Below are 26,105 nucleotides of genomic sequence, written 5' to 3' on the forward strand. Positions count from 1 at the left end.
GGTGCAGTGGTAGCCTTATTTTAAAGGCTCCTCGTGCTGCACTTGTGTTTTAGTGTGTAAGCATTCTTTGGCCCTGTCCGTCATGCGAAGTCTACACAAAAATGCATCATTTGCCAAGTTATGACATTTCAGGGACTCAGGGAATCTGAAAATGTCAACTTGGTAGACAACCAAGTTGACATTTTCAGATTCCCTGAGTTTTCCAGGTTTTCCCTGAGTGATTTTGCTAAATTCCCTGAGTGAAACGGAACTTTCTTTTACATCAAGATGGGCTGACACCATGTTGCCTGATGCTGTCACTCTTTAGTAAGCATGTTAAAAAAATGTCGGTTTCACCCGAAAGGCGAAGCATCAATTGCGATAGCAAATTAGCAGAGAGCTATATGGAGTAAGGACAGTAGTTTTATCAGCTGTATAAACTCAGACATGCAGCAGCACCAGCAATGCGCCGAACTGTTGTCGACGCCGTCGGCGAATGCCCGCGTTCGCACCGAACGCGCACGGCGCTGGTGACTGTTGCCTGTGCCTCTGGGGGCGGCTCGGAAGTTTTCAACGAGATCAGGTAAGTGGTTCTTGAGGGAAAGGGAAAGGTTGACGCTATCTTCTGCAGCCCTTGAGGGAGCACGGCTCAGCGCCAAAACGAGATCAGAACGGGACACTCGTCGAGCAGCGTCCGAAGTCTTTACCACCTTCTCGCCTCACCACATTTTTATATAAATATGCATTTGGTGCCGCAGCTAAACGTCGCCTCCCCTCCCTCCCTCCATTACCGCAACTTTCGCTCCCTTTCAATGAAATTACAGCTAATTTAGGGACGGGCGAATAGTGGATTTGAGGTTCGAAGCGAATAGTGATTTGGTCAAATAATTTCGAATCAAATAGTTTGAACAGTATATATCACATATTACAGTAAAACCTAGTTAATTCGAATTTCACGGGATTGAAAAAAAAAATGTCCGAATTATCAGGGTATTCAGAAAACAAGCAACTGCTTACTACGTCAGCACGATTTTATTAGTATAATGGATCAGCAAATCCTTTCGCTATTTAGCACAAAAGCAGTGCGGAAGCTGCAATTCTCGTTATCTCGTGACTGATTGGCTATCGCAGCGGCGATCGAGGCCTCGCGGCTTCCTTCGCAGCACGGCCGCGGCGCGCGCCATCATTTCCGACACGCTTTGCACTACCGCGCGCACATCCCGATAATTTTTTCGCCAGTAGGCTCAACACAAACGGATCGCACGTCCATCGTGATGTAGCCGGTGCGCTTCATCCTCGACAGCTTTGCCCCGAGTCAAACCGAAACAACTGCTTGTCGCAACCGCGGCCGCTATCGACACGATTACGAACGGCGACTTTGCGGTGCTTAAGGGTATGACCACGATAGCGGCAAAAACGCTCGCGGCATCAACGCATCATGACGCGCGCGGCAAAAGCGGCAGGAATCGGGGGTTTTACGGCTTGCCGAGGGTGCCGAGAGCGACGAGGGTGACGTCACGGAGCCAATGGCAACCGGACCTCCGCCGCTCCCCGCCGGGTTATCAATCGACGATTGTAGTCTCTCGCGGTTCTATAGAGGGCTTTCTGGACGCTGTCCGATCGCACCCTTTTCGCTCACGGTGATTCCGCGTTCCGAGAGCGCGTGAGATCATATCGCGCTGCCGCGCGACGAGACGCGATTGCCACGGTGGACTTCGCGGCAAGGCGCTGACGCGCGGCAACTTGTCGCTAGTGTGGCCGTGCCCGGCCGACGCACGCACCGAGTCAGAACGAAACTACCGTTCACTGCAACAACTTCAGACGAAATCGCGGTCGCAATCTATGCGATCATGGATGGCCACTACGCAGCTCTTTAGGCATGCGGCCGACGTGCGTATTGAGTCAAAAGGAAACTAAACGAAACCGCTGCGAAAGAAACCGCGGCAGCTATCGACGCGATGATGGGTGGCGACTATGAAATCCCGCGGCCAACGCGTTGTTATGCGCGGCGGTAAACGCAATAAAGGCACAAATAGGCACGAAGCGTTCCGTCGTTGCCGTCATTCATGTATGATTTCCGCTGCTGACTATGGCCATGCGGACTCCACCGCTTCGTTTCGGTTGTGCGCTAGCGCCGTTTCTGCTCTTCTGCGTCGCACATTTCAGGCTCTTTAATGTAAAAACATATAGCCTTCGAGATTTATGGTTGATGTATGGCAGCCATGACGTGAAGCATAGCCTCCGAGATGCGTACCGACCGTCCGTGGCTTTTGGCCGCCTATTCGGGAGCGCTGAATAATTCAAAAATATTGAATCCATGAATTCGAATCGAAGCGAATAACGAACATAGAATTATTCAATTAAATATTCGACAATACTCTATATTCGCCCATCCCTACAGTAATTTTCCCTGATAGAGGCACAAATTCCCTGAGTTTTCCCTGAGTTTTTCCAGAATATTCAAAATCCCTGAGAATTCCCTGTTTTCCCGGTTTTCCCGGTTGGTAGACACCCTGCATTTATAATAACGTAAATGTAGATTGGTAGCTTATAAGCGATAAGAAACAAGTGAATAAAAAAATTAATCAGAGAGAATTTTGTTAGCAAAATCGTGTCCATAACGTGAAAAGCGTGGCACCTTATCCATAGGGATGCCTAGGGCTCCTAGAAATGCATATCGAAGCCTATAGTAGAGGTGGGCCACCTTGAACTTTGGGCGTGGGCCAACTTAAATTTGGGGATGGGCCAATTGAAATTTTGGAAACAAATTCAAAAGCTATGTAACAACCAAGCCAAACAATGCTTACACATTTATACACAATTCTCAGAATTTCTGTATAATGTTTTAATAAACGCTTCATGATGTAATATGTGATGACACCAACTTTCTAACTTTAAGAATACTAGGATGTGAACAATGTTTTATAGTTACTGAGATAACGGCTGGTCATTATTCAAAAACTACAGTCAAACCTCAATATAACAAGTTGTACGTGCTGCGAAAAACTTCGTTATATCGAGATTTTGTTAATTCACTAGAATTAAGATGGGGAAATAGAAATAGTTCGTTGCATCGCGAATTTTGTTAGATCGAGGCTCGTTATATCGAGGTTTGACTGTATTTGATATTCGACTCGTTTCTGGCACTATGCGATTCGTATTCAATTTGTTCTAAAACATCACTATTCGCAAACTCCTACAATGCCAGTCAATTAGCGTTATGCTTTCTTCATTATTTATTTTGTTTCCTAAAGCTTGCCATACACTATAGCATGCGGCTGTCTGACCAATATTTCAGACAAGTTCACGTTCCCGTACATTTCTACGGCACTACTACCAGAAGCAATGACAACCCCTGAATTCAGGATGCTGTATCGTGACTTGCTCTGTTTTTCTGATGTAAGCCATGCACACAATGTTAAGAATGCAGTTGCAGTTGACAAAGCTTACTGTGGCAGCTGATGAAGCAACTGGTATTCCTCAACAATTGAGCCCTGGAATCGTGCTAGACTGCAAGCGACCAGATGGTGCTAGTTGTTCTACTACGTTAACTGCAAAACTTAGCGGGGGAAAAAAAAAATTGGACATATAGACAAGGACCAATGCCACTACCAACTGTTTATTTCTCTCAAGACACCACTAATTTGTAAGCTTATTCGAACACATGCATCACGCCACTTCCTATGAAAGCGCGAAGGCATATCGGAAAGAACTTCCACGCATGTCAGATATAAGCATTCAAACACTCAGCTTCTTAATTGGTGGTGTGCTTAGAGAAATAAACAGTTATTAGCAGCATTCACCCTCATCAGTTCCCTGCCTCCAAATTCTTTGCACAAAGTTTTCCAGTCAGCATGAAGAAATGACAGGTCGCTGACAGTGACACGACCTGACTTGCCAGTGTTGTGTGTGGAGTCAACGTTTCAACAAGGGGGAGTTGTCAAAACGTTGGCCCTTGTTCAATCACTATTGATCACTTCAAATCTCCATATTCCTGTGAACCTCTTTGTCCAGTGTTGTGCCCAAGCCTGGAAATGAGTATGAAATTGATCTATCACTCCAAACTGCCTGTTTTTTGTAAACGTGGCCAGAGTTTGCAAGATGGCATAACCTATTTGTTGCTTCGTAAATACTCACACTTAGTGCATGCATGTCACATAGGGCAAAGCCCACTATTAAACAGTGACTATGTCTGCATGTGCTCTACAAGATGAAGTGAAACCAACGAACGCGTTGCGTAAAACCTTGCACAAGAAGCTCGTGGGTGGTGGATGATAAAACGTATGCATTTTGGTCAAAAATTACAAATTTGCTGCAATTGTTGCCAATTTCGAGGCTTTCAGTGAGTCGTGACGACACAGCAACACAAGTTTTTGGCACAAGAAACATTTCGCTCAACAACCCCGACACAGTCAAACCCACTAATAACAAAAAATTTATTGAAAGCTGCTTGCCATATTGACACGCATACATTGTTTATCCTTTTCTCGGCGACGGCTCTTTCATCTGCTAACAGTTAAAGTTAAAGCTTGGCGCACCCATGTGTATCAGAACATTCTTGATCATTGTAGCCAATTCCATTTGTGGTCTATGTTGTCACCGAACCTTGCAATCCGATTGCATGTGCGACGCAAACAGTGACGATTTTCGATGCGCTTTGAGTGTCATTTGTGTTCCCTGGGTACATGTTCGCCTAATAAAGAGTTGGTTTTGTGATCTACAGTATCACTACCGTTAGTTCTTCACTGTCACCACAACATGACAATATCATCATCAGCTAGGCTGCTCTCCAATTGCCTCCTCCCGCATCAGCTGACAGCATCCCTACTTTCACCCTTGCCATCCTCGTCTGCATGCCCTTTTCCTCGACACACATCCCGTCACTCTATTGGACAGTCGCTTACACAAGACAAAAACATATTCCGATTTGAGCTAGCGGATGATAAGGACCATGTGTCAAAATACGGCTGAAAGCCAAATGAGCGTTGGGATGTTCAACACGAAATACTTGGTCACTGATGGCAAAATGCCTGGCAGCAATCGTCTTCAATTCACTCCATGTTGTTCATTGAATTGAAATGCGCGCATCAAGCACGTAGCCCACACCATTAGCTCGGTGTCGGCAAGTAAATGTGTGCAGTGTACCCACGCGTTTGCTCTGTTCCCCATGCATTGAAGAGTGGAGTAGGGTTAGTTTGTATGCATTGTCCGCTTGTCTCTGCTGTCATGTGAATGATCGTGTGAATCCAGCCTTTTCTGCTCAATGAACTATGTGACATGTGACACTCTGCTTCTTCCTAGTAATCTCAACTAGCATCTGATGCTAACTGACATCTCTGTGTTAACATCATGTCCATCACTTAATTTCCATACTGCTCCACATTTTGGTTTCATGGACAAAAATACTCCTGTGTAGCTTTGAGAGGATGCGGAACCACCCCTTGGAATTGGCGAAAAAACAGTTCACAGATGCCATACGCAACATCTCAGCCAAATATCGCGATCATGCACGGGCACTTGCAGCTCGGAAGCGGAGCGTAAAGCCACCTTTCTCTCAAACATTTTCTTTTCAACAGACGCCTTCTCACTCTTTTTGGGTTGCCATATTTAATCATTTAGCAGAATCGCATATGCTATTGGATGACATAAATCTTCCTACTGTTAGTGTGTAATATTTATTGATGCAGTTTAATAAACAGGCTGAAGTAAGTGAAAATCTGTGTTTAGAACTTCAATAGGAATTACACCACTTCTGGAAATCCGACTCTCCAATGCTAGCACTCGCCCGTGCCACCCGCACAGGAATGGAACTTTGCCCACACTGCTAATCAGTGGCTAGCCGCCGGGTCTCTCTAACTTCTATTAGTTCTGAACACTCAACTAGCCTCGAACCATTTGAAACTTAAGGTCAGACTAGACGCATGCTTGCAAGCGTGCGCTCACTCCTGGCTAGACACCTTGGCAGACTTCGTTTCGTATTGAGCTACTGCGCAAAATGCACAATTTGGATTCGGCCACTACCCTTTGGTCAAGCTGATGCAGGACTAAGCTGGTCTGCACCACGGCCAGACTGGAGTGCAAGCGCGCACTCCAGTCCTGTCAAGTGCATAGCTAGCAACTGCAGTTGGGTGACATGACTCAAGGACCGCCAGCCTCTGACGAACAGGCTTCCCAAGTGGCCCACCCTCAAGGCCATCATGGTCGAAGCTCGTTACGTTAGGAATCCTTTCTATGCGAGTCCGTAGTGCAGCATCTATCACTTAGCCAATGTGTGCGCTGCGACGTACTCGCACAAGCAAACGTGAAGATGAAGTTTGACCGTCGAAAATTGTGTAATTGTCAGTGCGAAATTTAAAACACCAAATTTTGCACGGAAGCTCCACAATATCCACACTATCTTATGCCCGTGCCACACGAGCACAGAAAATGGCATTCAGTAGTTAAAGCCTGGAGTTCCTGAATGACATTTTTTTTTCGGCGAAGCTGCCACACATCCAAATTTAATGACATTTGACCCAATGATGTTGATAACAGCGTCTTCTGAAGTGAGCAATTTTAGGGCAAGTATAATGTGCCTTCAAGGTTAGTGAAATGTAGAAAAAAGCATACTATAGTGCCGCTAGCTTTAGTTTGTTGCCGTCTTTTACAACATTACAACCGACCATAGCAACGTAAGCCATTGCAAGTCAAATCCGAAGCCCAAAATTAAAATGGCGCTTGGCCCGTCGAAGCCCATTCCAACACTGACCTCAGAAGTTCACCAAATACAACTCCTTGCAGGAACGTTGTCGTTGAAAGTTATGTATAAATTATTTTTACATGGTAGAGACTGTTTCAAATATTTCAATTCTACTGCACTGAGCAAGGTATGGCGTCGAGAGTACGCATTTCTCAGTTGAATGAGTTCTGGCGAACGCCTTCAGTGGCGAATGCCATTTGAATTGCCACGTGAATTGGAATTTAATGCCATTTTCGGTGCCCGTCTAGGCATTTTATTGCAGTTGGCTTTTAAATAGAGCTAGGCTAGATGGTGCCGAAGGAAAGACTTGACCATTGGAGAGCTTTCTTCATCCTCTTTTCTTGCGGTAGGTGTACAACACATTTATTAAAATAGCCGTGCCTCAGCTTCACAAACCCTCTGGAGCGGCTGCTGCTAGCTGTACTGTAATCTACACGGGCCATACAGAATGGCTGGTTGCCATCCATGGTTGATTTGTTGATGACCTGAATGTGATGCGTTGTTGAACATCCTTTTATAAAGCCAGCCCGTTCCCCGAATCATATACAAGCACTTTTTTAAGGATTACTTACTGGGTCAAGAGCCTTTCATGAGGCAGGCTGCTCACTGAAGCCTCAAACTGTGCTCAGACTGCCGTGTAGGGTAGTGCAACCATCGTGACCACCTTTAATCAGTCCTCGCCACTTCTGTTGTTCCCAGTGTTTGCTCACTTCATCGGCACTTTTCCTATGTTGGTCGCCCTGTGCTGTTTGAGATTTGCGTTACCTTGAAGCAGTTGAGAGTCTCGGAACGAAACCGCACGCCACATGTTAAAAATCCACGCTCACAATGCTTGCAACGATGCCCCCTTAATGCACCGGAAAGCATGATGCAGCTAAGTTTAATAAACAATGTGCCTCAGAACAGCTGATGGCGTTGAAGTACGCTGGATCTATGCTGTGTGACTGCAATCCCGTGGGATACACTGACGATGCCACTGTTAACAGAATATTAACTAGTGACAGTTAGCAGTAGCTTGACAGAAGTTAATCAGTGTGTCGTAAGAAGTTGCAACGGCACATAGTGTGACCTCAGAGGCCACACACCAATGTCCACTAAAGTCAGGTTGCAGCCCTTACATGAGTTAATATGGTATATTTGATATAGGAAATATTTTACACAATACAGATAGAAAGCAGACTGTTGAGAATTTTTCAATTCTTTGACGTCTCCTTTCTTGATGATTAATCTGATGTTAGCATTCTTCTAAGTGTCTGCCATGCCATGAGGCACCTGTTTCATAACGTACTTTGCAGTAGTACCACAGTTTGCAAGAAGACAAGGGATGTTTATAACGGCTTGTAATGATCATCAAAGCGAGCCACTCCCATTTTGCAGTGAGAAGGCAGCCATGTGAGAAATGTGCTGCATCTACACACATCAGGGAACTGTGGAGTAAATGACGCTCAGGTGCCCGAGTGTATTTTTGCAAAGCTCCCGAGAAAGTTCCAAGCACATAAGTTAGCTCTGACAAGCCAGTAGAAATCATTTCAAGAAATGTACCTGCAGTGGGCAGGGCACTCAATCTGTAGATTGTAGCAATCAATAAAATGGTTTTACAGGGAAAGCGGGTTTTCCACTGGGTCCTGGTGTGCCACGAATTCTTTCCACAAGGTTTCCGCCAGCAATGTTGATGATCCAGTCACTCAAGACAGGAACAGCTTGCATGCAAATGTACATGCACCTCTCGCCACAAGCCAACTGGGCCTGCATGGTTCACCTAGACTCTTGCCACAACTCTCCTCTTGGAGGTAGTCTTTGTTACATCAAGGAAACCCAGAACACATGACAGTGACTATATTCATTTGCTTATACAAGCAAAATGTTTCTTAGCTAGGCTTGTTGATAAGACAATGGCACTGTGTCCTCTGTTCCTTTCATCTTTCTGTCTCGCTTTTCCGCTCTTTACCATATAAATCTTATAAGCTTCTTTCTAGGCCATGGGTTCTCAAAGTGGGTTCCGCGAGCCACGGATAACTATTCCCTGGTTCAGCGCCTACCACGTCCGCATCGCCATAGTCATCAGCGGCAATCGTACATGACAGCAACGCCGGAACGCTTCGTGCCTAATTGTGCCTTAAAGCCTTTATTCTTGCGTTTATCACTGCTCTTAACACCGCGTTGGCGACTGGCAACATGCCTTCATAACTGCGTAATCGCCATCCATGATCGCGTCAATACCCACTACGGTTTCATTTGCAGCGGTTGCGGCAAACAGTAGTTTTGTTTCGACTCGGTGCATGCGTTGGCCGCGTGCCTTCAAAATTGCGTAGTCGCCGTCTATGAACACGGCGACAGCGACCGCGGCTTCGTCCACAGTTGTCACAGCAAACAGTAGTTTCATTTTGTCTTGGTGCGTGAGTCGGCCGTCTGCCTTCACCGTCGATAGCGGCCGCGGTTTCGTCCACAGCGGTTGTGGCAAACAGTAGTTTCGCTTTGACTCGGTGCAAAGATGTAGAGGATGAAGCGCACTGTCTACATCGCAATGGACGGACAATTTGTTGGCGACCAGCTCACTTCAAGCAGAAACGGGAGTTGTCTAAGTATGCGTAAGCATTGTGCCACTTGCTCCACGCAGCCGGGTGTCATTATCAGTGCTATGACACTTGATCCGGCCAGTACAGACAGAGACAGATTGGTAAGGATGGAGGAGCAAGATGCATTGATAACGCACGCAAAGCAGGTGGTGGTGCCATGTGCAGTGATAACGTTCCAATCATCATAAGCCGTTATTGCTCTTAAGCTTCAATCGTGCCGAACCATTATTAACCATGATCAAATGACTCCGGCGGCGGCACGAACTGATCAAACGTACTCTGGCACGTCCGAGCGGACCGTACCTTAAAATCGATCAGCGAAGCGGGCCGACAGTGCCGACAGCTGATAACTCTCTGCGCTGTTTGCGCCGCTTCGTTTGCGTTGAAGCACCAGGCGGCACGAGGGTAAAGTCGCTCGCTGCTGCAGGCTCTATCATGCACGGACAGTTTTCTCATTGGGAAAGTATACGCATTTAAATATAATGTGCGCGCGGTAGTGAAAATTGTGCCTCAGATGGAGACGCGCGTCGCGGCTGCGCTGCGAAGGAAGTCGCGAGGCCTTCGCCAATGCGAGCGCTACTCAGATACGAGATGACGAGAATTGCAGTTTCCGCACTGCTTTTGTGCAAAATAGAAACAGGATTTGCAGATTCATTCAGTAAATAAAAGCGGGTTGACGTAGTAGGTGATAATTCGACATTTGGTTATTTCAAATTTGGTCTTGTTTTTCTTTCGGCGTCGTGAAATCCGCATTAACGAGGTGATGCAAAGTAGAGTCGGCACTAATTCTAAGACCTCTTGTGATGAAAGGTATTCATTCTTTCTCGCCATGTCTTGGTTGCGATGCTGTCTTGGGTTGGCTCATGACGATTGCATCCAGTTTGCACCACGTGCGTTGCACGGTGCCATCAAATAGCCATCAAAATAGGCTATAGCTATACAGTGAAACCTCATTACTACGAAGACAGTATTAACGAACTTTTCAGAAATCCCCGTGCCAACTTTTCACAGTTTCAATGTAAAAATACTTGAGTAGTACCAAGTTTAGAATACCGAACTTTTCAGAATAACGGTCGTTATTCATTTTCCGTGTCATGTTAATGCCTCAGTACTACAAACTAATATTCCGAAATCCGGGGATTCTTAGATTTCAGTGCGCTTTCACCGCAGCCGAAACAGTAGGCTAGCAGATGACAAGGTGCAGAAAGCAGACGCCACGGTGAATGGGTTTAAAAAACCTGAGACAGCGCACAATTAAAAAAGAGAAAATGCAGATAAGGTGTTGTTTTATCTATTGCGGAGGCAACAACGCATCAAGTATTCCAAGCGCATTATCGGCCCCAGACCTAACAACTCTCTTCCTACTTTTGCCATTCTTGCTGTGCACGCCTGTTTCTTGCGCTTCTTTCTACGGCAGTACTAGCTGAGCGCGTAACCTTCGTACTCGCAACATGGTTGCACTTTGCACTTCCGTTCACGCACGTTGCACTTCGGAATAATTCTGGTGTCTGCGACAGTTGCAGTGTCCATAGCAAGGAATATGAAAAATGCCAAGAAACACTGCGCTTTGGAGACAACATGGAGCTTCCTTTCTGTCAGCAGTTTTTTCAGCATCTGTTTTGCGTGCGTCACTGCTATATGGTGCTTCGGTGGTGCGTGGCACCGGAATCGATGGAAAATAGCAACAGCGTAGGCCGAGAGCCAACAGTGACGTTTTCGTGGATAGCTCAAAAGGCGACAACTTATGAACTGATGGGTTAATGGGAGGAATGATTAATCTTGGGGCTTTCACTATAACAACCTTTCGGAATAACAAACAATTTATTGCAGTCCCCTGATGTTTGTTATATCGAGATTTCATTGTAGATCCAAGTTTTTCAGAGTGAATAAGACTGGACACAAGAAGACACACACGGCGCTGCGTGTGTCTTATTGTGTCCAGCCTTACTCGCGCTAAACAAATCAGATCAAGGTGCCATACCAAGCGGCCCACACTGGTCAACTATAGCTATAGAGTTGATTTTAGCAGGGCCCTTCAATATCTGGTCACGAGACTTCCCTGAAAAATTTATACACGGACACTAGAAGCGCTGGCGTAAGTTGAACCATCCGCCAAGCCAGGTGGCCGGGCTGTGCAATCATGCAAATCTTTCACGAGGATTTATTTCAACATGTTTGTAGAGTGAACATGCAACGAAAACTTTTGGCAAAATAATTTAATGTGTAATCTGTTAAATTATACACGGCACCGTTTTACGATTGACGACACCCCCCCCTAGTAGCCTTCCTTGCCCAAACTGCTCTGCTTGGCTGTCTCTATTTGCACATTATCAAGCTAGCTCGGTGTGTTATTTATTTACCCTCAGGGCCGAAGCAATACAGAGGGGAGTGGGTAGAGAACAAACATAGTGCACAATGATATGACAAAGCATGGTAAGGCATGGTAACTCCTAATTAAACAATGTTAGCTAAGACAGATTTAAATCGGGTGTTATCATTAATGGAAACAATGTCGGAAGGAAGGCGATTCCAATCTTGTGAAGTTTGAGGTAAAAAAGAGTAAAGGAAGGTTTTAGTATGACATGGCTCGATACCAACCTTAAAGCGATGGTCAACACGGTCAGATATATAATGTGGCTGAAGAAAGAATTCGTCACGGAGGGTTGGGTGATAGTAAAGCCGATGAAAGAAGTTCAAGCGAAATTTTTTTCGCCGGGTTGCTAGAGATGGAAGAGAGATATCAGATTTCATAGAAGTTATACTGGCAGTAAGGTTATAACAGGAACAGATGAAGCGAGTAGAGCGATTCTGCACCATTTCTAGTGACGCAACCAAATTGTTAGTGCTTGGATCCCAGACTGGAGTGGCATATTCTAATTTAGATCGAATGAGTGTTTTATATAACAAGAGATTTAAAGATTTAAAGGGCTGCTGAAAAGTTACGGCCTAAGTAACCTAACATGCAATTAGCGTTGTTAATTATCTTCTCAATATGCATATGCAAAGACCAACTTAGATTAGATGCGATATGAACGCCTAAATATTTATAGGATGAAACCGCGGCTAAGGGAGAGTTGTTTAGGGAATATGGAAAAGGACTATTAGATGCATGAGAGACACACATCACTTTGCACTTGTTAATATTTAATTCCATTAGCCCAGTATTGCACCAGTTAGATACAGAACTTAGATTTCACTGAAGGATGTTCATCGTTATCAGTAACTATTTCACAGAAAATTACGCAGTCATCAGGGAAAACATTAATATTAGAACTAAAGAAGGAAGGTCGTTAATGAAAATGAGAAAAAGAAGGGGACCTTATGAGACTCCAGATTGAACAGGACATTGGTTAGAGGAAAGTTCATTAGTTACAACAAATTGGGAACGATTTGAAAGGAAATCTTTGATCCACAAAAAAAGACTACTATCAATATTAAGTTTATGAAAAAGAAGTATGTGGGAGACCTTGTCGAACGCTTTAGAAAAATCTAAGTAAATACAGTCAGCAACGAAGAACGATCAAGAATGCGGTGAAGTTTATGAGTAAATGATATGAGCTGTGTTTCACATGGAAATGATTTCCGGAAGCCATGTCGAGCTGGTGAGAAAAAAGGCGACAAGGTTCGAGTGTGTTCTAAGAGCATGTGCTAGTAATGCAAATGGGCCGATAATTAAATGGTGAACTTTTATTGCCCGATTTGAAGATTGGAATCACCTTCCCAATTTTCCATTGGGTTGGAAGAGTTGATGTGTCAAGTGATCGCTGAAAAATTTTTTGTATGATTGAACTGTAGACAAGTATTTTTCACAAATTTTCAATCAATAGAATCATAACCAGAGCAGGAATGGTGCTCTACGTTATTGATGAGTCGTAATTCCAGCCGTGTCAACAATAATGGGAGGCATGAATGAGTAACTGTAATGAAAAATGTCTGGAGGATTAGTATTTGTAACTACGGAGAAATTGCTCGAGAAGGTGTCATTTAGAATAGTAGCACATTGGTTAGGTGGAACAAGGTTGCCAGCTGTGTCAACCAAGGCAATGGAGTTATCAAGACGGGGGTTAATCATACGCCAAAACTTTCGAACATTAGATTTCAGAAGTTGGCGTAACGTATTTGACATGAAATTATCTTTATCTTCCTTGCAATTTAAGTATCAGATGCAGAGTTATAGGCCGTCCAGCTCGCGAGTCAGAGGATGATAATTTGGCCAAGCGATACAGACGTTTTTTACGATTAGAAAGCCGTTTTATATGGATGTTATGTGTTATATGGGTGTTATATGGGTTATATACATGTTAACACCATGGTATACATATATGGGTATATGTATACCATGGTGTTCGAGGATTGGACGTGATAATACGAACAGGGATGTATTTTTCAATTAATTTGTTTACATTAGTTAAAAACATGTTACAGTTACGTTGAATAGAACGTTCATCAAAGTTAGTCAGAAATGTGTTAGTGAAATCAGCTAATTCATTGTTGATTGCCTCGAAATTAGCTCTAGCACATTCGCGAATTGTCTTGTGTATTTTGCTGGTTTTTGGAGCTTGCGCATCAATAAAAAAGGAGAGTAACGAGTGGTCACTTATACCTGGCAAATAGGAAATGCTAGAAACAAGGTCAGGTCTAGTTGTAAGGACTCAAGGGTGTTGGCCGAGACAGGCGTGATTCTAGTAGCTTGAGCGGTTAACTGCGATAACGAAAACGTAGAGCGTAGTTGTAAAAAATCGTGAGCTTGAGAGGAAAATGGCGACATAACAGCTGGTTCTGTGTTCCACATTATGTTAGGAAAGTCACCAAAAAAGTATGGGGAATAAAGGAAAACGTGAGATTATTAATACTGTCATGAAGCTCCAGGACAAAAGTGTATGTGGCAGGACGGTTAGTGTTGACAGCAATGCGCGATGATGAAAAATGTTCAGAGACAGTGGCGAGCACACTGCCACCATGACGCGTGTCACAATGATAAATACAGAATGCACCTTGGAAGATTTGCACATCTTGACCGTTATCTAGAAGCCACGTCTCAGTTAGTGCGAAGATATGAGCAGAAAATGTCTATTGCGGATGATAAGGAGTTATATTTGTTTAATACGCTTCTTGCATTGGTAAAAAGGGCGGACACACGAGGACAGCTTGAGTGCCCATGACCCCTCGCGCTTTCCTAGCTTCAAGTGCCGGTGTTATGTGCAGGAATGGCAGGCCCTGCGCGTAGCTCGATTTCTTCAACCTTGTCGGAGGCAAGATGAAGCATTTTTTGTTTAAAAACCGTTTGTTGTAACGCAGCTGGGACGAAGACGATTGTGGTTGGCTACAAGCAAATTCCATTAGTTTCTTTCAAGCTACGCGGGTTCCGTGGGGAAAAGTCTTGACCGATGGATAAGTCATTAGTTATGAATTGCTCACGCAGTGATAACACCTTTTCTTTAATTTTAAAGTTGGAAAACTTAGCAATAATGGGATGCGGTTTGGCAGGAGAGATTGAACCTAACCAGTGAGCACGCTGGATGCAATCAGCAGAAAATGAGGAAAGTACAGAAATTATTGCATCTGTTAACTTTTTTTTCAGTGTCATTCCAAGATTCTTCTTTCTGGGGTTTTACATGCCAAAACCAGTTCTGATTATGAGGCACGCCAGAGTGGAGGGCTCCAGATTAATTTTGACCACCCGGGGTTCTTTAAACGTGCACTACAACGCAAGTGCACGGGCGCATTTCGCCGAAAAAGCGCGAGTCAAGAGCGAAAGTATTTTGCGGTGATGCTTCACCCGATGCGCGCCTTCCGGCCCTGCTGGTCCTGCTGCTCTACTGAGCTGCGCCATTGGAATATCCGTCCACGCGGGGCCTTTGGGCACACTGGGCCACTGTAGAGCGCAAAGGAACCGTCCTAAACCAGGGACGGATCCATTGCAACGCACACCGGCGTGTCATCCGAGGGTTGGGTGGTACGGAAAAGGCATGCACGAGAAGACGACAGCCGCTACCTTTGTGACATGCCACTGTCGGTGATCATCGCGTTGCTTTCGAGTCTTTTCTGAACTCGTGGAGTGATTATCGTAGGCGATTGGCCTTTCGATAGGCAGCCACCCCGCTTTTCCGACGTGCCAATGCTGCGTACCAGCATAATTTCTTTTTCTTTTTCCGTCTGCGGTTTTCCGGACCCATGCGCCGCGGCGTCCGCTTTCTGCGCCTTGTCATGTTAGCCTTCTGTTTCGGCTGCCGTGACTGGGATACACAGAAATCTAAGAATCCCAGATTTTGGAATATGGCTTCATAGTACTGAGGCGTTGTTAACATGACATGGAAACTAAATAACGACCGTTATTCTGAAAAGTTTGGTATTCTAAAGTTTGTAGTACTGAAATATTTTTACATTGAAGCTATATAAGGTCAGCAGGGGATTTATGAAATGTTTGTTAATGTGGGGTTCGTAGTAACGAGATTTTACTGTATAGTTACCTGCATTGAATAATTTCTTTTTAAAATTTTACCGAAATTGATTTTATTGAAGATTGTCTAGCTTCTAAACGATAAAGTCTGTTAAAGTTGGTGACATTGACATTGTGAAACATCTGAAGCCTAAGATCACAGACAAATCCATATACCAACCATGATTCCCATGGTTGCCAGAATTCTCTCCGGTAATTTCAAACTACGCAGTGGCCAGTGCAGTGCCGAGTAATGTCTCTAATGAGTCACTGTCACCCCTTGGCTTGGGCCCAGCGGTGCATGGGTGCAGTGCAGCAACACAACAACAAGCGAGCAGGCAGCATGCAGTGCAGGGTGCTACCTGGCGAAGCCTCCGTGACGAAGGCGTGCTTTCCGTGTGCCGGGTGCGACAGGCGAGCAGACCGTGCTGGACCGGCTTGGGCTGTGCAGTGTCAACAACAGAGAACAGCTCACTGAAATAGCAACCACAAAGACTGGCCGTGCAGCGCGTCCGCCGCCCTGAAAAGCTGGGCTGCGGTGGTGCACTACAGCTGTCCGAACAGCGCACAGTGCGGCGCCCACTCCTCCTCGGCACCCCTCGGCCGTTCTCGGGGCGGACCCTCGTCTCACCTTGGGCCTGGCAGGCACCGGGGTGGCAAACGGCTCGCCAGAGGGCACCTCGGGCAGTGTCTCGCGGATAATGGACGGTGGCGAGAAGAGCACTGACGAGTCACCCAGCAGGCTCTTGCTCTGCACACAATACACCCACAGTGAGGCACGGGGCTTCAAGGGCGCAATGTGGTACGAGGCACTGCCATTCCCATAAGTAAAACCTCGTTAATTCAGACTTGTCCTCTGGTCCTGGCAGGCATATGCATTATTAGAATGAAAGTGTCATTAATTAGGACGTATTTGGCTGCACACTAGTTAGTTCGGAGAACTGGAGGTTGGCGAGCACGGAGCGCCGCAGATGTGAAACGCAAAAGAGTACATGCAGCGGAGCCTGCACCGCTATTGTCCCCAGAACGGGCACGCCGGCACATTTTGTGTCCATTTGTGGCTTTATAGCCTTTATGCTTGCATTTATTGCAGAGCATGACACTGCGTTGGCCACATGCCTTCGTAATTGGCTAATCTCCGTCCATCATCGCGTCAATACCTCCGCAGCAGCTGTGGCTTGACTCGGTGTGCGCCTTGGTTGCAAGCTTTTGTAACTGCATGGTCGTTGTCTACAACAGCGTCAATAGCAACCGCGGTTTGCCCTGCAGCAGTTGTGGCAAACAGTAGTTTCGTTTTGACTTGGTGCGATGTCTGTGCATCACATACATGGCGAAAGCTGTTGAGGATGAAGTGTCCCGGCTACATCACAATCGATGCAAAATCTATTGCCGACCAGCTCACTGGAGAAAAAATAATTGGGATGTGCACAGAGCAGTGAAAAGTGTGTCTAATGTCTCGGATAAACACGCATGCCACAGCCACACTGCGAAGAAACTTGCGAAGCCTTCACTGCTCCAAGCGCTAATCAGTCACGAGAACTACAGCTTCTGCACTGCATTTGTGCAAGATAGAAACCGGTGTTGCTGATTTATTGAGTAAAGAAAACCACATTATTGTTTTCATGACACACTCGATAATTCAACATTCGGTTAATTTAGAAATTTTTTCTGGTCCTGTGAAATCTGAATTAACGAGGAATTACTGTATCAGGAACCACAGTATGGACACATGGCCATGTAATACCAAGAATGAGCTGCTACAGTGATTCCTGCATGACACTCATGCAAGTTCTTTGCTTAATAAGTAGAATCGATTATTTCAATCTTGTCTTCTTGCCCAAGCAATGGCATCAAACTCATTGTTAATTCATGCAATGGGTAGTTCAGACTGAGCGCGCCAAGTGCTGCAAAGGCAGCAACTTGGTGCACTTACTGCTAGCACAAATTCGAAACCAAGCTCTGGTGAGGACAGAGTGCCTTTGTATGTGCTAGAATGAAATATCTCCTCAGCTGGAGGCGTGCTTGGTATGAAGACACTCAGGAAAGAGTTTGCTCAAAGAAAAAGTAATGTGCGCAGTACGAAGGCAGCATAACATCACCCCTGCTCGCTGTTTTCAAAAGTGTTTGGGGCAACTGAGAGTGATGCGATGGTGCTTACATGCACAAAACCCACACGCTATGTTCCGGCATTATTTGATGTCACTGATGCACAGCTTGCATTATATTTCAAGCGAATGACAAGGGGTCCCTGTACCATGCTGATGTAAACAAATGTGCCAGTCTATAAATTGACATACAAATGTGGAAAGCAGCATTACCTAAAACACCTAAAATAGGAAGCAGCACGTATCAAATCAGTGTTTAGGACTGCCCTTGGTGTTGCAGTGCGATGTGTTGCACTGGGCACATGATCTCGCAGTGGTGGCTCGAATGTGAACAGCAAGTCATGGCCACTGAATTTGTCAGAATTGCTGCTGGCACTGTTTGATGTATGTAGGTTGGCATACATGGCCGAGTGTATCATGCAGCCTGCGCACCCTGTTTCAGAGGTGATCTGCCGCCCGTGCAAAGACTGGGCAAGCGGAGATGGCGGGCATCGCATGGTGTCTTCCGAAGCGTTTTGTGCTGGAGGTTGCATAATCTCGAGTTTCGTAGATGCATTGAAGCGAGAGGCAGACGAAGCAATCACTCCCCGCTGTCATCGTTTTTCACGATAACACTGTCCCACTGCAGTCGACACCGTGGAGAAAGTGGTTGGCTTCGCTTCACACTGCCAATTATTAACCTTTTAGCCCCCGAACCCAAGCTGTACTCGTCATGGGAGGTTGTACCAATATCGCCAATGACGAGTCACACTCGTTCAGCCCGATGTGCTGCTTCCACTGCCAAAGACGAGTTATGGTCAGCATTGAGGGAAAGCTGGCCTCAAGAGCAGTTTTTTCTTTCCTTTTGTTAATTCTAACCAGAAGCCAATCAATTGATTGCTTTCACAATCAGAATGACATGCAACAGAACTTATTTGCATTAAAGATTGAATTTCAATGGCACTCACGAAAGCAAATTGCCAATTTTACTGACTGTTATACCAAGGTTTACATATAATACACAATGACTATTGCTCTTTTTTTTTTTTTTTTTTACAAGGCCAGTGAAAATGCAATAGGCATTCCTGGTACATTTTTTTAGAAAAAATTGGGGCAGAATATGCAGGTCTAAAAAAAAATTACACTTTTAAAAATAGTTTTGAAATTTGTCAATAACTTCTCAAGTGTTTTGGACGAGCTCAGCTAGTCAACGGCAATAATCCTGTTTTCAATGCGATTTGGCCGAGATGGCGTCCACTTAGTTTTTATTCATCTATGTAGATGGCTGCAGTGCAAACACTCCGTGGTTATTTTGCCCTTTTTTGTTTCACTACATAGATGTCAGCACATTTCAGCACCTGAAAGGCCAGCCTGACTCGGTTGTGTTCAGTTCATTACATAGGAGGTATTACACAAGGGTTGGGTTTTACATAAGTTCCACGCTGTGTACGCATCGTTAGCTATATGCAAATGTGTTCAACATGAATGGCAGCTATTTTGTCAAAGCTCGAGGGGCGCGTTTATAGCGGTCTTTGTTTTCTGCTACATAGATGATATCACTTTGTCAGTGCGCAAAGACCACGTATTTGGAAGCACAATCTTTTTGCACCTTTTGGCAGATTTACAACGATGGCGTCTCCAACTGACAGCTTGCATGGGGGTAGCACATGGAAAGGAAAGCCGCTTTTCAACTCTGACAGTGAAAGCGATAAGACTTTTTTTGGTGCTTCGCAGAATAGTCGATTTTGAAACAGGGTAAAATCAATCTTTTTTTTTTTTTCCTTTTTAACTACCACTTGTGGCAAAAGTAGATATATATTGCATAAAAAAATTTAATTATGGGGTTTTACGTGCCAAAACCACGATCTGATTATGAGGCACGCCATAGTGGGGGACTCGGGAAATTTGGACCACCTGGGGTTCTTTAACGTGCACCTAACTCTAAGTACACGGCTGTTTTCGCCTTTCGCCCCCATTGAAATGCGGCTGCCGGATATATATTGCATAGTGAAGGGGTAAAATGAGGTTTTCATGCTGAAAACAAGAAGAAGCTTTAGAAGGGTTTTTGAGGGAGCATACTTTGAAAACAAGTGAGGGGCGGGCGGGGGGTAAAGTCTGCACAAGTGCAGTTTCTTCTAAACAGCTTTCTGCCAGGGTTTCGTCAAGCAGTTGGCACTGAGGACAAGCGGCTACGCACGGGTGTCTCCGGGAGGATGAACGACTCCGGTTCCAGCGGTGCAAATCCCGTGGAGGTGAGCCCTGGTACAGCAATGTCACCGGGAGTGGACCAGGTCTCGTGGAGGGCTTTGCGTACCCGCTTGGATGGCGAGAGGTTCTGAAACAACACAGCCATTTTGTGTGATGTTACAAATGGTGGCAATACATGTGTGTCGGTTAAGTCACTAATTTATCCCAATGCCGAGCACGGCATGCACTTGCCGAATGTGTGAGCGTAAAGGGAGAGACAGAGCACACAGCAATTGCTGGCGTTCCAAGTCGCATCCCAGGAAACATACAACACGGTCACCGACTTCCAGTTAATTTTTATTTTACGGTAGCAAAAAACATCTAGGACAGTTAAATCTCCTTATAACCAAGTCTGTAAAATCGGCTAAATAATAGTTAAATCCGAACTTTCGTTGTATTGAAATTCGACCTTTTATGCAAATAAGTACTATAGTGGTCGCGATATACGACACCTATAGAATGCCGCCTGTATACGAGCGGCGGGACGCACGTCAGCACACAACGAACACAGAGATGCAATCTGTGTTTATTTCGCGCGTCTTGTGCAATGCTGTGTTGGCGCTGCAATCGGGAGCGCGCTTATGGCCCGCCCCTACAAGGCTCCCCCCCCCCCCATGGAAGACAAGGATGTTTCATTAGGTGCGTTTTGCGCCGATTCAACCGTGTAACTCTCGGGAAGCGAAACCGAAACAGACGAGTTCGTCATGTACACAGGTTTTACGCGGTCGATAGCTACAACGTCCGTGCAACTGTTTACTGTCACAGTGAAGGTCTTGTCGGTACGCCCAAGCACCTTGAAAGGGCCTTCGTACGGTGCCGTAAGAGATGGCCGGATGTGTTCGCGTTGCACAAAGACGTGACTTGATGAAGCAAGGTCTCTGCTTACGAAGACATCGTAGTTGGACGGTTGTCTTGCGGGCGTTGGTCGCAGACGTTGACACAGGTGCTGAAGCCGCTCGATGTAGTTTGGCGGTGACAGGTCGGGGGTAGGAGCCGGGGCGAAGAATTCACCGGGGAGGCGAAGGGAGGTGAAACCATTTCAGCTGCAGTGCACCCGAGGTCTTCTTTAATCGCCGAGCGTATGCCGAGCATCACGAAGGGAAGCTCGTCAAACCATGAAGTTCTGGCATTGCGAGCGATGAGTGCAGCCTTCAACTGTCGGTGCAGTCGTTCGACCATTCCATTTGCGGAGGGGTGGTATGCCGTTGTGTGGACGTGCCGTACGCCGAGGATACGTGTGAGTGTTCTGAATATTTCGGACTCAAACTGACGGCCACGGTCCGTAGTAACAATGCTGGGGCAGCCGAAGCGAGAGATCCATCCGGCAACAAAATATGAGGCTACGATGGATGCCGTGATGTCGTGAAGCGGGAACGCCTCGGGCCAGCGTGTATAGCAATCCACACAAGTGAGTATGTAGCGCTTTTCACGCGATGACGGGAGTGGACCGACGATGTCAATGTGCACATGGTGAAAGCGACAGTCTGGCGAGCGGAAGGTTTGAAGGGGAGATTTAGTGTGTCGTGTTGTCTTCGCACGTTGGCACTGCAAGCACTCACGAGCCCAGCGGCGGGCGTCTTTGTTGACGCCAGGCCACAAAAAACGAGACGTGATGAGGCGTTGAGTGGCGCAGCTGCCAGGGTGGCTTGCTTCGTGCAGCTTAGTGAAGATTTGACGACGATATGCGGATGGCACAAAAGGGCGCGTGCGGCCAGAAGACACATCACACACAATTGTACCAGAGGAGAAGGGCAGTGGCACATCAGAGAGCGAAAAAGAACTAGAGTTTGCGTGCAAGTCGCGAAGTTCACTGTCACTATGCTGTGCCTCTGCAATTGCCTCGAAGTCCACAGCATCAGATGTTAAGACACTTACGCGGGAAAGGGCGTCGGCAGCAGCATTGACGGGGCCTTCGATGTACTTTAGGTATGCGGTGAACTCCTAAATGAAACTTATGTTGAATTCCAATGGCGGAGCCGGAGCAGCCAACGGACTCCGCGAGCGAGCACTCGACTCTGGCGCAGAGCAACGCCTCCAAATCCGCGAGTGGAACACAACCTGCGCCGCCGGAGCAAGGCGGAAGCGGAAGTTCTATCCTTCGGGCGCTGAGTTACCCAGGATACCTTGCGTGTTGCCATTCCTTTCAGCTGCTTGCTCACAGCACCACCGCACCGGTCACTTGTCTATACCACGACCTACTGGAACTTCAGTAGGTCGTGGTCTATACCGCGCCGTTCCCCTGCTGCTTAAAAGTGCGGAATGGATATCTCGCCAAGTGCGCAGCAGATTTTGTCTGCTATGCTGAGCACACAGTATGCGGACAAACATGGTAGGCGTCTAGCCGACTACTTTGGGCCTCATCGCGGGAATGCGGAACATCCTATCAAATTCCCGCTCGTAAGTGGCACTTTCAGCGTCGCTGTTACTCTCCGAGAAATCGCTCGTGTCGGAACTTGAGCTTTCCGACTCGGAGCTGTCGCTGTAGAGTAGCAGAAGCAATGCCTTATGCCGCACGCTTTGCCGAACTATCCGAGTCGCGACAGGTGGCGCCCCCCAGCAGACAAACGTTGTAAAGGAAATGCGTCACGCAGAGTTCCGGTCCACTCCGCCTATTTTGGCGGAGCATCTTTTCCTGCTCCACGGAGTGACTCCCGCTCTGAATCCACTAGGACTCTCTCATTGGAACACTTTACTCCCGCCCTCACTCTGTCATTGGAACAAACTTGCTCCGAAACGAGCAGAAAAACTTGCTCTGACTCCGCCATTGGAATTCAACATTAGATGCCGAATTTGCCGGGATGTATAACACTGTGGCTTCCACGGAAAGCGAATGTTAGTGGCTTATGGTCGGTCAGCACGTGGAATATGCTACCTTCCAGTTGGTGGCGAAAATGGCGAATTCCGAGGTAGCTGGCAAGAAGTTCACGGTCGAACGTGCTGTAGCGAGTTTCGGCAGGCTTTAGTTTCTGGGAGAAGAAGGCTAGCGAGCACCACGAGTTTTGCTGGAACTGCTGAAGGACGGCACCAATGGCGTTGGAGGAAGCATCGGTGATCAGCCGCATTGGTGCGTTGGGTAAGGGATGCACGAGCATTGTTGCGTTGGCCAGGGCATTCTTGGCTTCCTCAAATGCTGCGTCAGCTGCACTTGTCCACTCGAGAGGGGCTGACGATGCTTTAGTTGACTTGAGCATGTTGGTCAGCGGTAGGACAATACGAGCCACATTAGGTATAAAGCGGCGGTGAAAGTTCAGCAGTCCTAGGAACTCGCGCAGCTTTCGAAGCGAAGTTGGACGAGGAAAATCGCGCAGCGCTTGAACTTTGCCATCTAGGGGCTGGACACCTTCAGGTGTGAGGAGGTTCAGGTGAAGAGCTAGCCACAAGCAAGTCATCGAGGTAGGCGACGACGAAGTGTAGGCCGTGGGTCACCTCATAGATGAATCTTTAGAACGTTTTGGCGGCGTTCCTCAACCCGAAAGGCATGCGGATGTACTCAAAGAGGCCAAAAGGTGTCGCAATGCAGTCTTTGGTATGTCAGATGGCTCAACAGGAATGTGGTGGTAAGCTTTGACCAAGTCGATCTTGCTGAATATGGTCGTACCAGCTAGTGTGGCGGCGAAGTCGTGAATATGGGGAAGTGGATACCGATCAGGGAGAGTGCGCGCGTTCAGGGCACGATAGTCACCACAGGGGTGCCAGTCACTTGGGTCACGCTTCGGAACCATGTGCAGGGCAGATGACCAGCTGCTTGACGATGGGCGAATGATGCCAAGTTGCAGCATATGTTCAAATTCCCTGTGTGCTATGGCAAGGCGGTCACCCGCGAGGCGTCGTGGTTTGCTGAACACGGGAGGTCCGGTTGTGACGATGTGGTGCGTGACTATGTGTCGCACCGGTAGTTCTAAGTTGTTGGGCTTTGTAAGTTCAGGAAAATCGGACAGAACTATAAGTTCGGAGCCCTTTGTACAGGGGTCGACACAGGTGCGAGGATTGCCTGCACGGACAAACTGGTCGTACAGTCCACAAGGCGACGTGAGCGGATGTCCACGTTCAGGCCGAAGTTGTTAAGAAAGTCCGCTCCAAGTATAGCGAAGCGCACATCAGCGACGATGAATATCCATCTAAATGTGCGGCGCAGTCCTAAGTCGATGGTGAGCGAACGCTGTCCAAATGTGGCGATTGTGCAACTATTTACAGCTTGTAACGACGCAGTTTATCCAGAGCGTTGTCGATCTTGACGTGAGGCAGGGATAACGCTCACCTCAGCGCCAGTGTCGACCAGAAAACGACGTCCCGTTATTCTGTCTGATACGTATAGCAGGCGGCTGCGTTTCACTGTGGGGTCAAGCGAGTCACTCGCCGCCATTAGCGACTCGCGTTCGTGTTTTCCTACCAGCCACAAGGCGCTCGACACTTCCTAGCGTTGGCGCCGAAACGGACATGATACCAGCAGTAGCCGTCACCATTGCTTCTAGTGCGGGAACGAGAACGCGAACGTGAGTTGCCGTGAGAGCGACCACGGGTCGAAGTCCGCATCGTGGCGATGGAGGCAGCGAGCTGCTCTATTTTTTCTTCGAGGCGTTCGATGCGAGAGTGCCGCGTTTGGGTATCCGGTGTCACGGCAGTCGCTGCCGCAACCGTGGGGCCAGCGCGTTGCGTATTCTGCAACGCGATCTGCGAGCTCGGCTAGCTTCTCCAACGGCATGTCGCCTGCAGCAGCCAGGACAGGAAGAAGGTTTTGTGGCAGATGCTGCAGAAATAACTCACGAAGTAGAGGGCTCTCGGAATCTTGCATGCTGTCACCGAGTAGCTGGTGCATTCGGTGCAACAGCTGAGATGGTCGTCGGTCTCCCAGCTCCTCCGTGTTGAGAAGTGGCTGCAAGCGGCTGCGTTCCGAAACCGTTTTGCGCGTCAGAACAATGGTCTTCAAATGGTCGTATGGTAGCGTTGCGTGTGGAAGGCTCAGCACGTAGTCGAATTCATCCGCAACTTCAGATGGTAGTGTAGAGATGACATGAAGGTACTTCGCGCGCTGTGCAGTGATGCAGCGCAAATCGAAGAGCGCTTGCACTTGAGTAAACCATACTACCAGATTCTTCGGCCAAAATGGCGGGAGACACACCTGGACGTTTGAGACTGCTTCCATGTCGATAGCGAGGGAATGGTTTTCGTTGCTCATCATTGACTGCGGTTGCTGTTGAGTACCGTCGTCCGCCGACGTGGGACTTGTGTTCATAGCCATCACGTACGTACGTCCGGGTCACCAAGCTATAGTGGTCGCGATATACGACGCCTATAGAACGCCGCCTGTATACAAGCGGCGGGACGCACGTCAGCACACAACGAACGCAGAGATGCAATCTGTGTTTATTTCGCGCGTCTTGCGCAACGCTGTGTTGGCGCTGCAATCGGGAGCGCGCTTATGGCGCGCCCCTACAAGTACAGTTGCCAATCAATTTTTTTTTATACATCTAACATGACCGCTTCGGTGATCGCTTTTGGTCACGTGACGCACAATTTGAGAGGTGCGTTCGCAAGCTGCCTCTTTTGTTGTTCAACCATCTGCGTCCGCACATGTTTCCATTTCTTTTCTTGGTATCACAGCAGAAATCAAATTTTGTTATATCTGAACTGTCTATCATCACACTTGGCTATACTGAGGTTCTAAATACATAATGTTCTATGGACAAGAAGTTATAAAAAGTTATACAGTCGAACCTCGATATAACAAAGTTGTACTTGCAGCGATAAACTTTGTTAGATGACAAATTTTGTAATTTGATATTTTTTTTAAGTTTCCTCAGTAAAAAATGTCCAGAGCATTCCTGGTGGATAGTATCTTCTTAGAAAGCACTTATAAACAAATCTCAAATAGGTCGGGACATAATAGTGTGGTCATGAGTGCCAGCACGTGCGGTGCAGATCGTGCCAAGAGCAATGCATCGACGTGCACATGCTCACGGCATCCGAGATTTGCGTGCGTAGTGTCGAGCAGCACAGTAAAGCGCGCTTGATGCCCACAGCCGGCGCCTACAAATTAAAAA

The 26,105-nt window shown here is 46.9% G+C and overlaps 1 protein-coding gene across 1 annotated transcript in view; it reads right to left on the reverse strand.

Annotated features, from left to right (window-relative positions):
- LOC119433600 (myb-related protein B-like) overlaps positions 1-26,105 on the reverse strand; it is a 200,707-nt gene that overhangs the window by 21,193 nt on the left and 153,409 nt on the right. The window contains exons 15-17 of the mRNA XM_049659049.1: positions 20,015-20,152; positions 16,365-16,484; positions 16,096-16,176 (exon numbers count right to left, since the gene is read on the reverse strand). Coding sequence (XP_049515006.1) covers positions 16,096-16,176; positions 16,365-16,484; positions 20,015-20,152 — 339 coding nt within the window. The remainder of the gene's footprint in view (positions 1-16,095; positions 16,177-16,364; positions 16,485-20,014; positions 20,153-26,105) is intronic.

This window comes from Dermacentor silvarum, chromosome 11 (assembly GCF_013339745.2).
Source record: "Dermacentor silvarum isolate Dsil-2018 chromosome 11, BIME_Dsil_1.4, whole genome shotgun sequence".
Taxonomy (NCBI): domain Eukaryota; kingdom Metazoa; phylum Arthropoda; class Arachnida; order Ixodida; family Ixodidae; genus Dermacentor; species Dermacentor silvarum.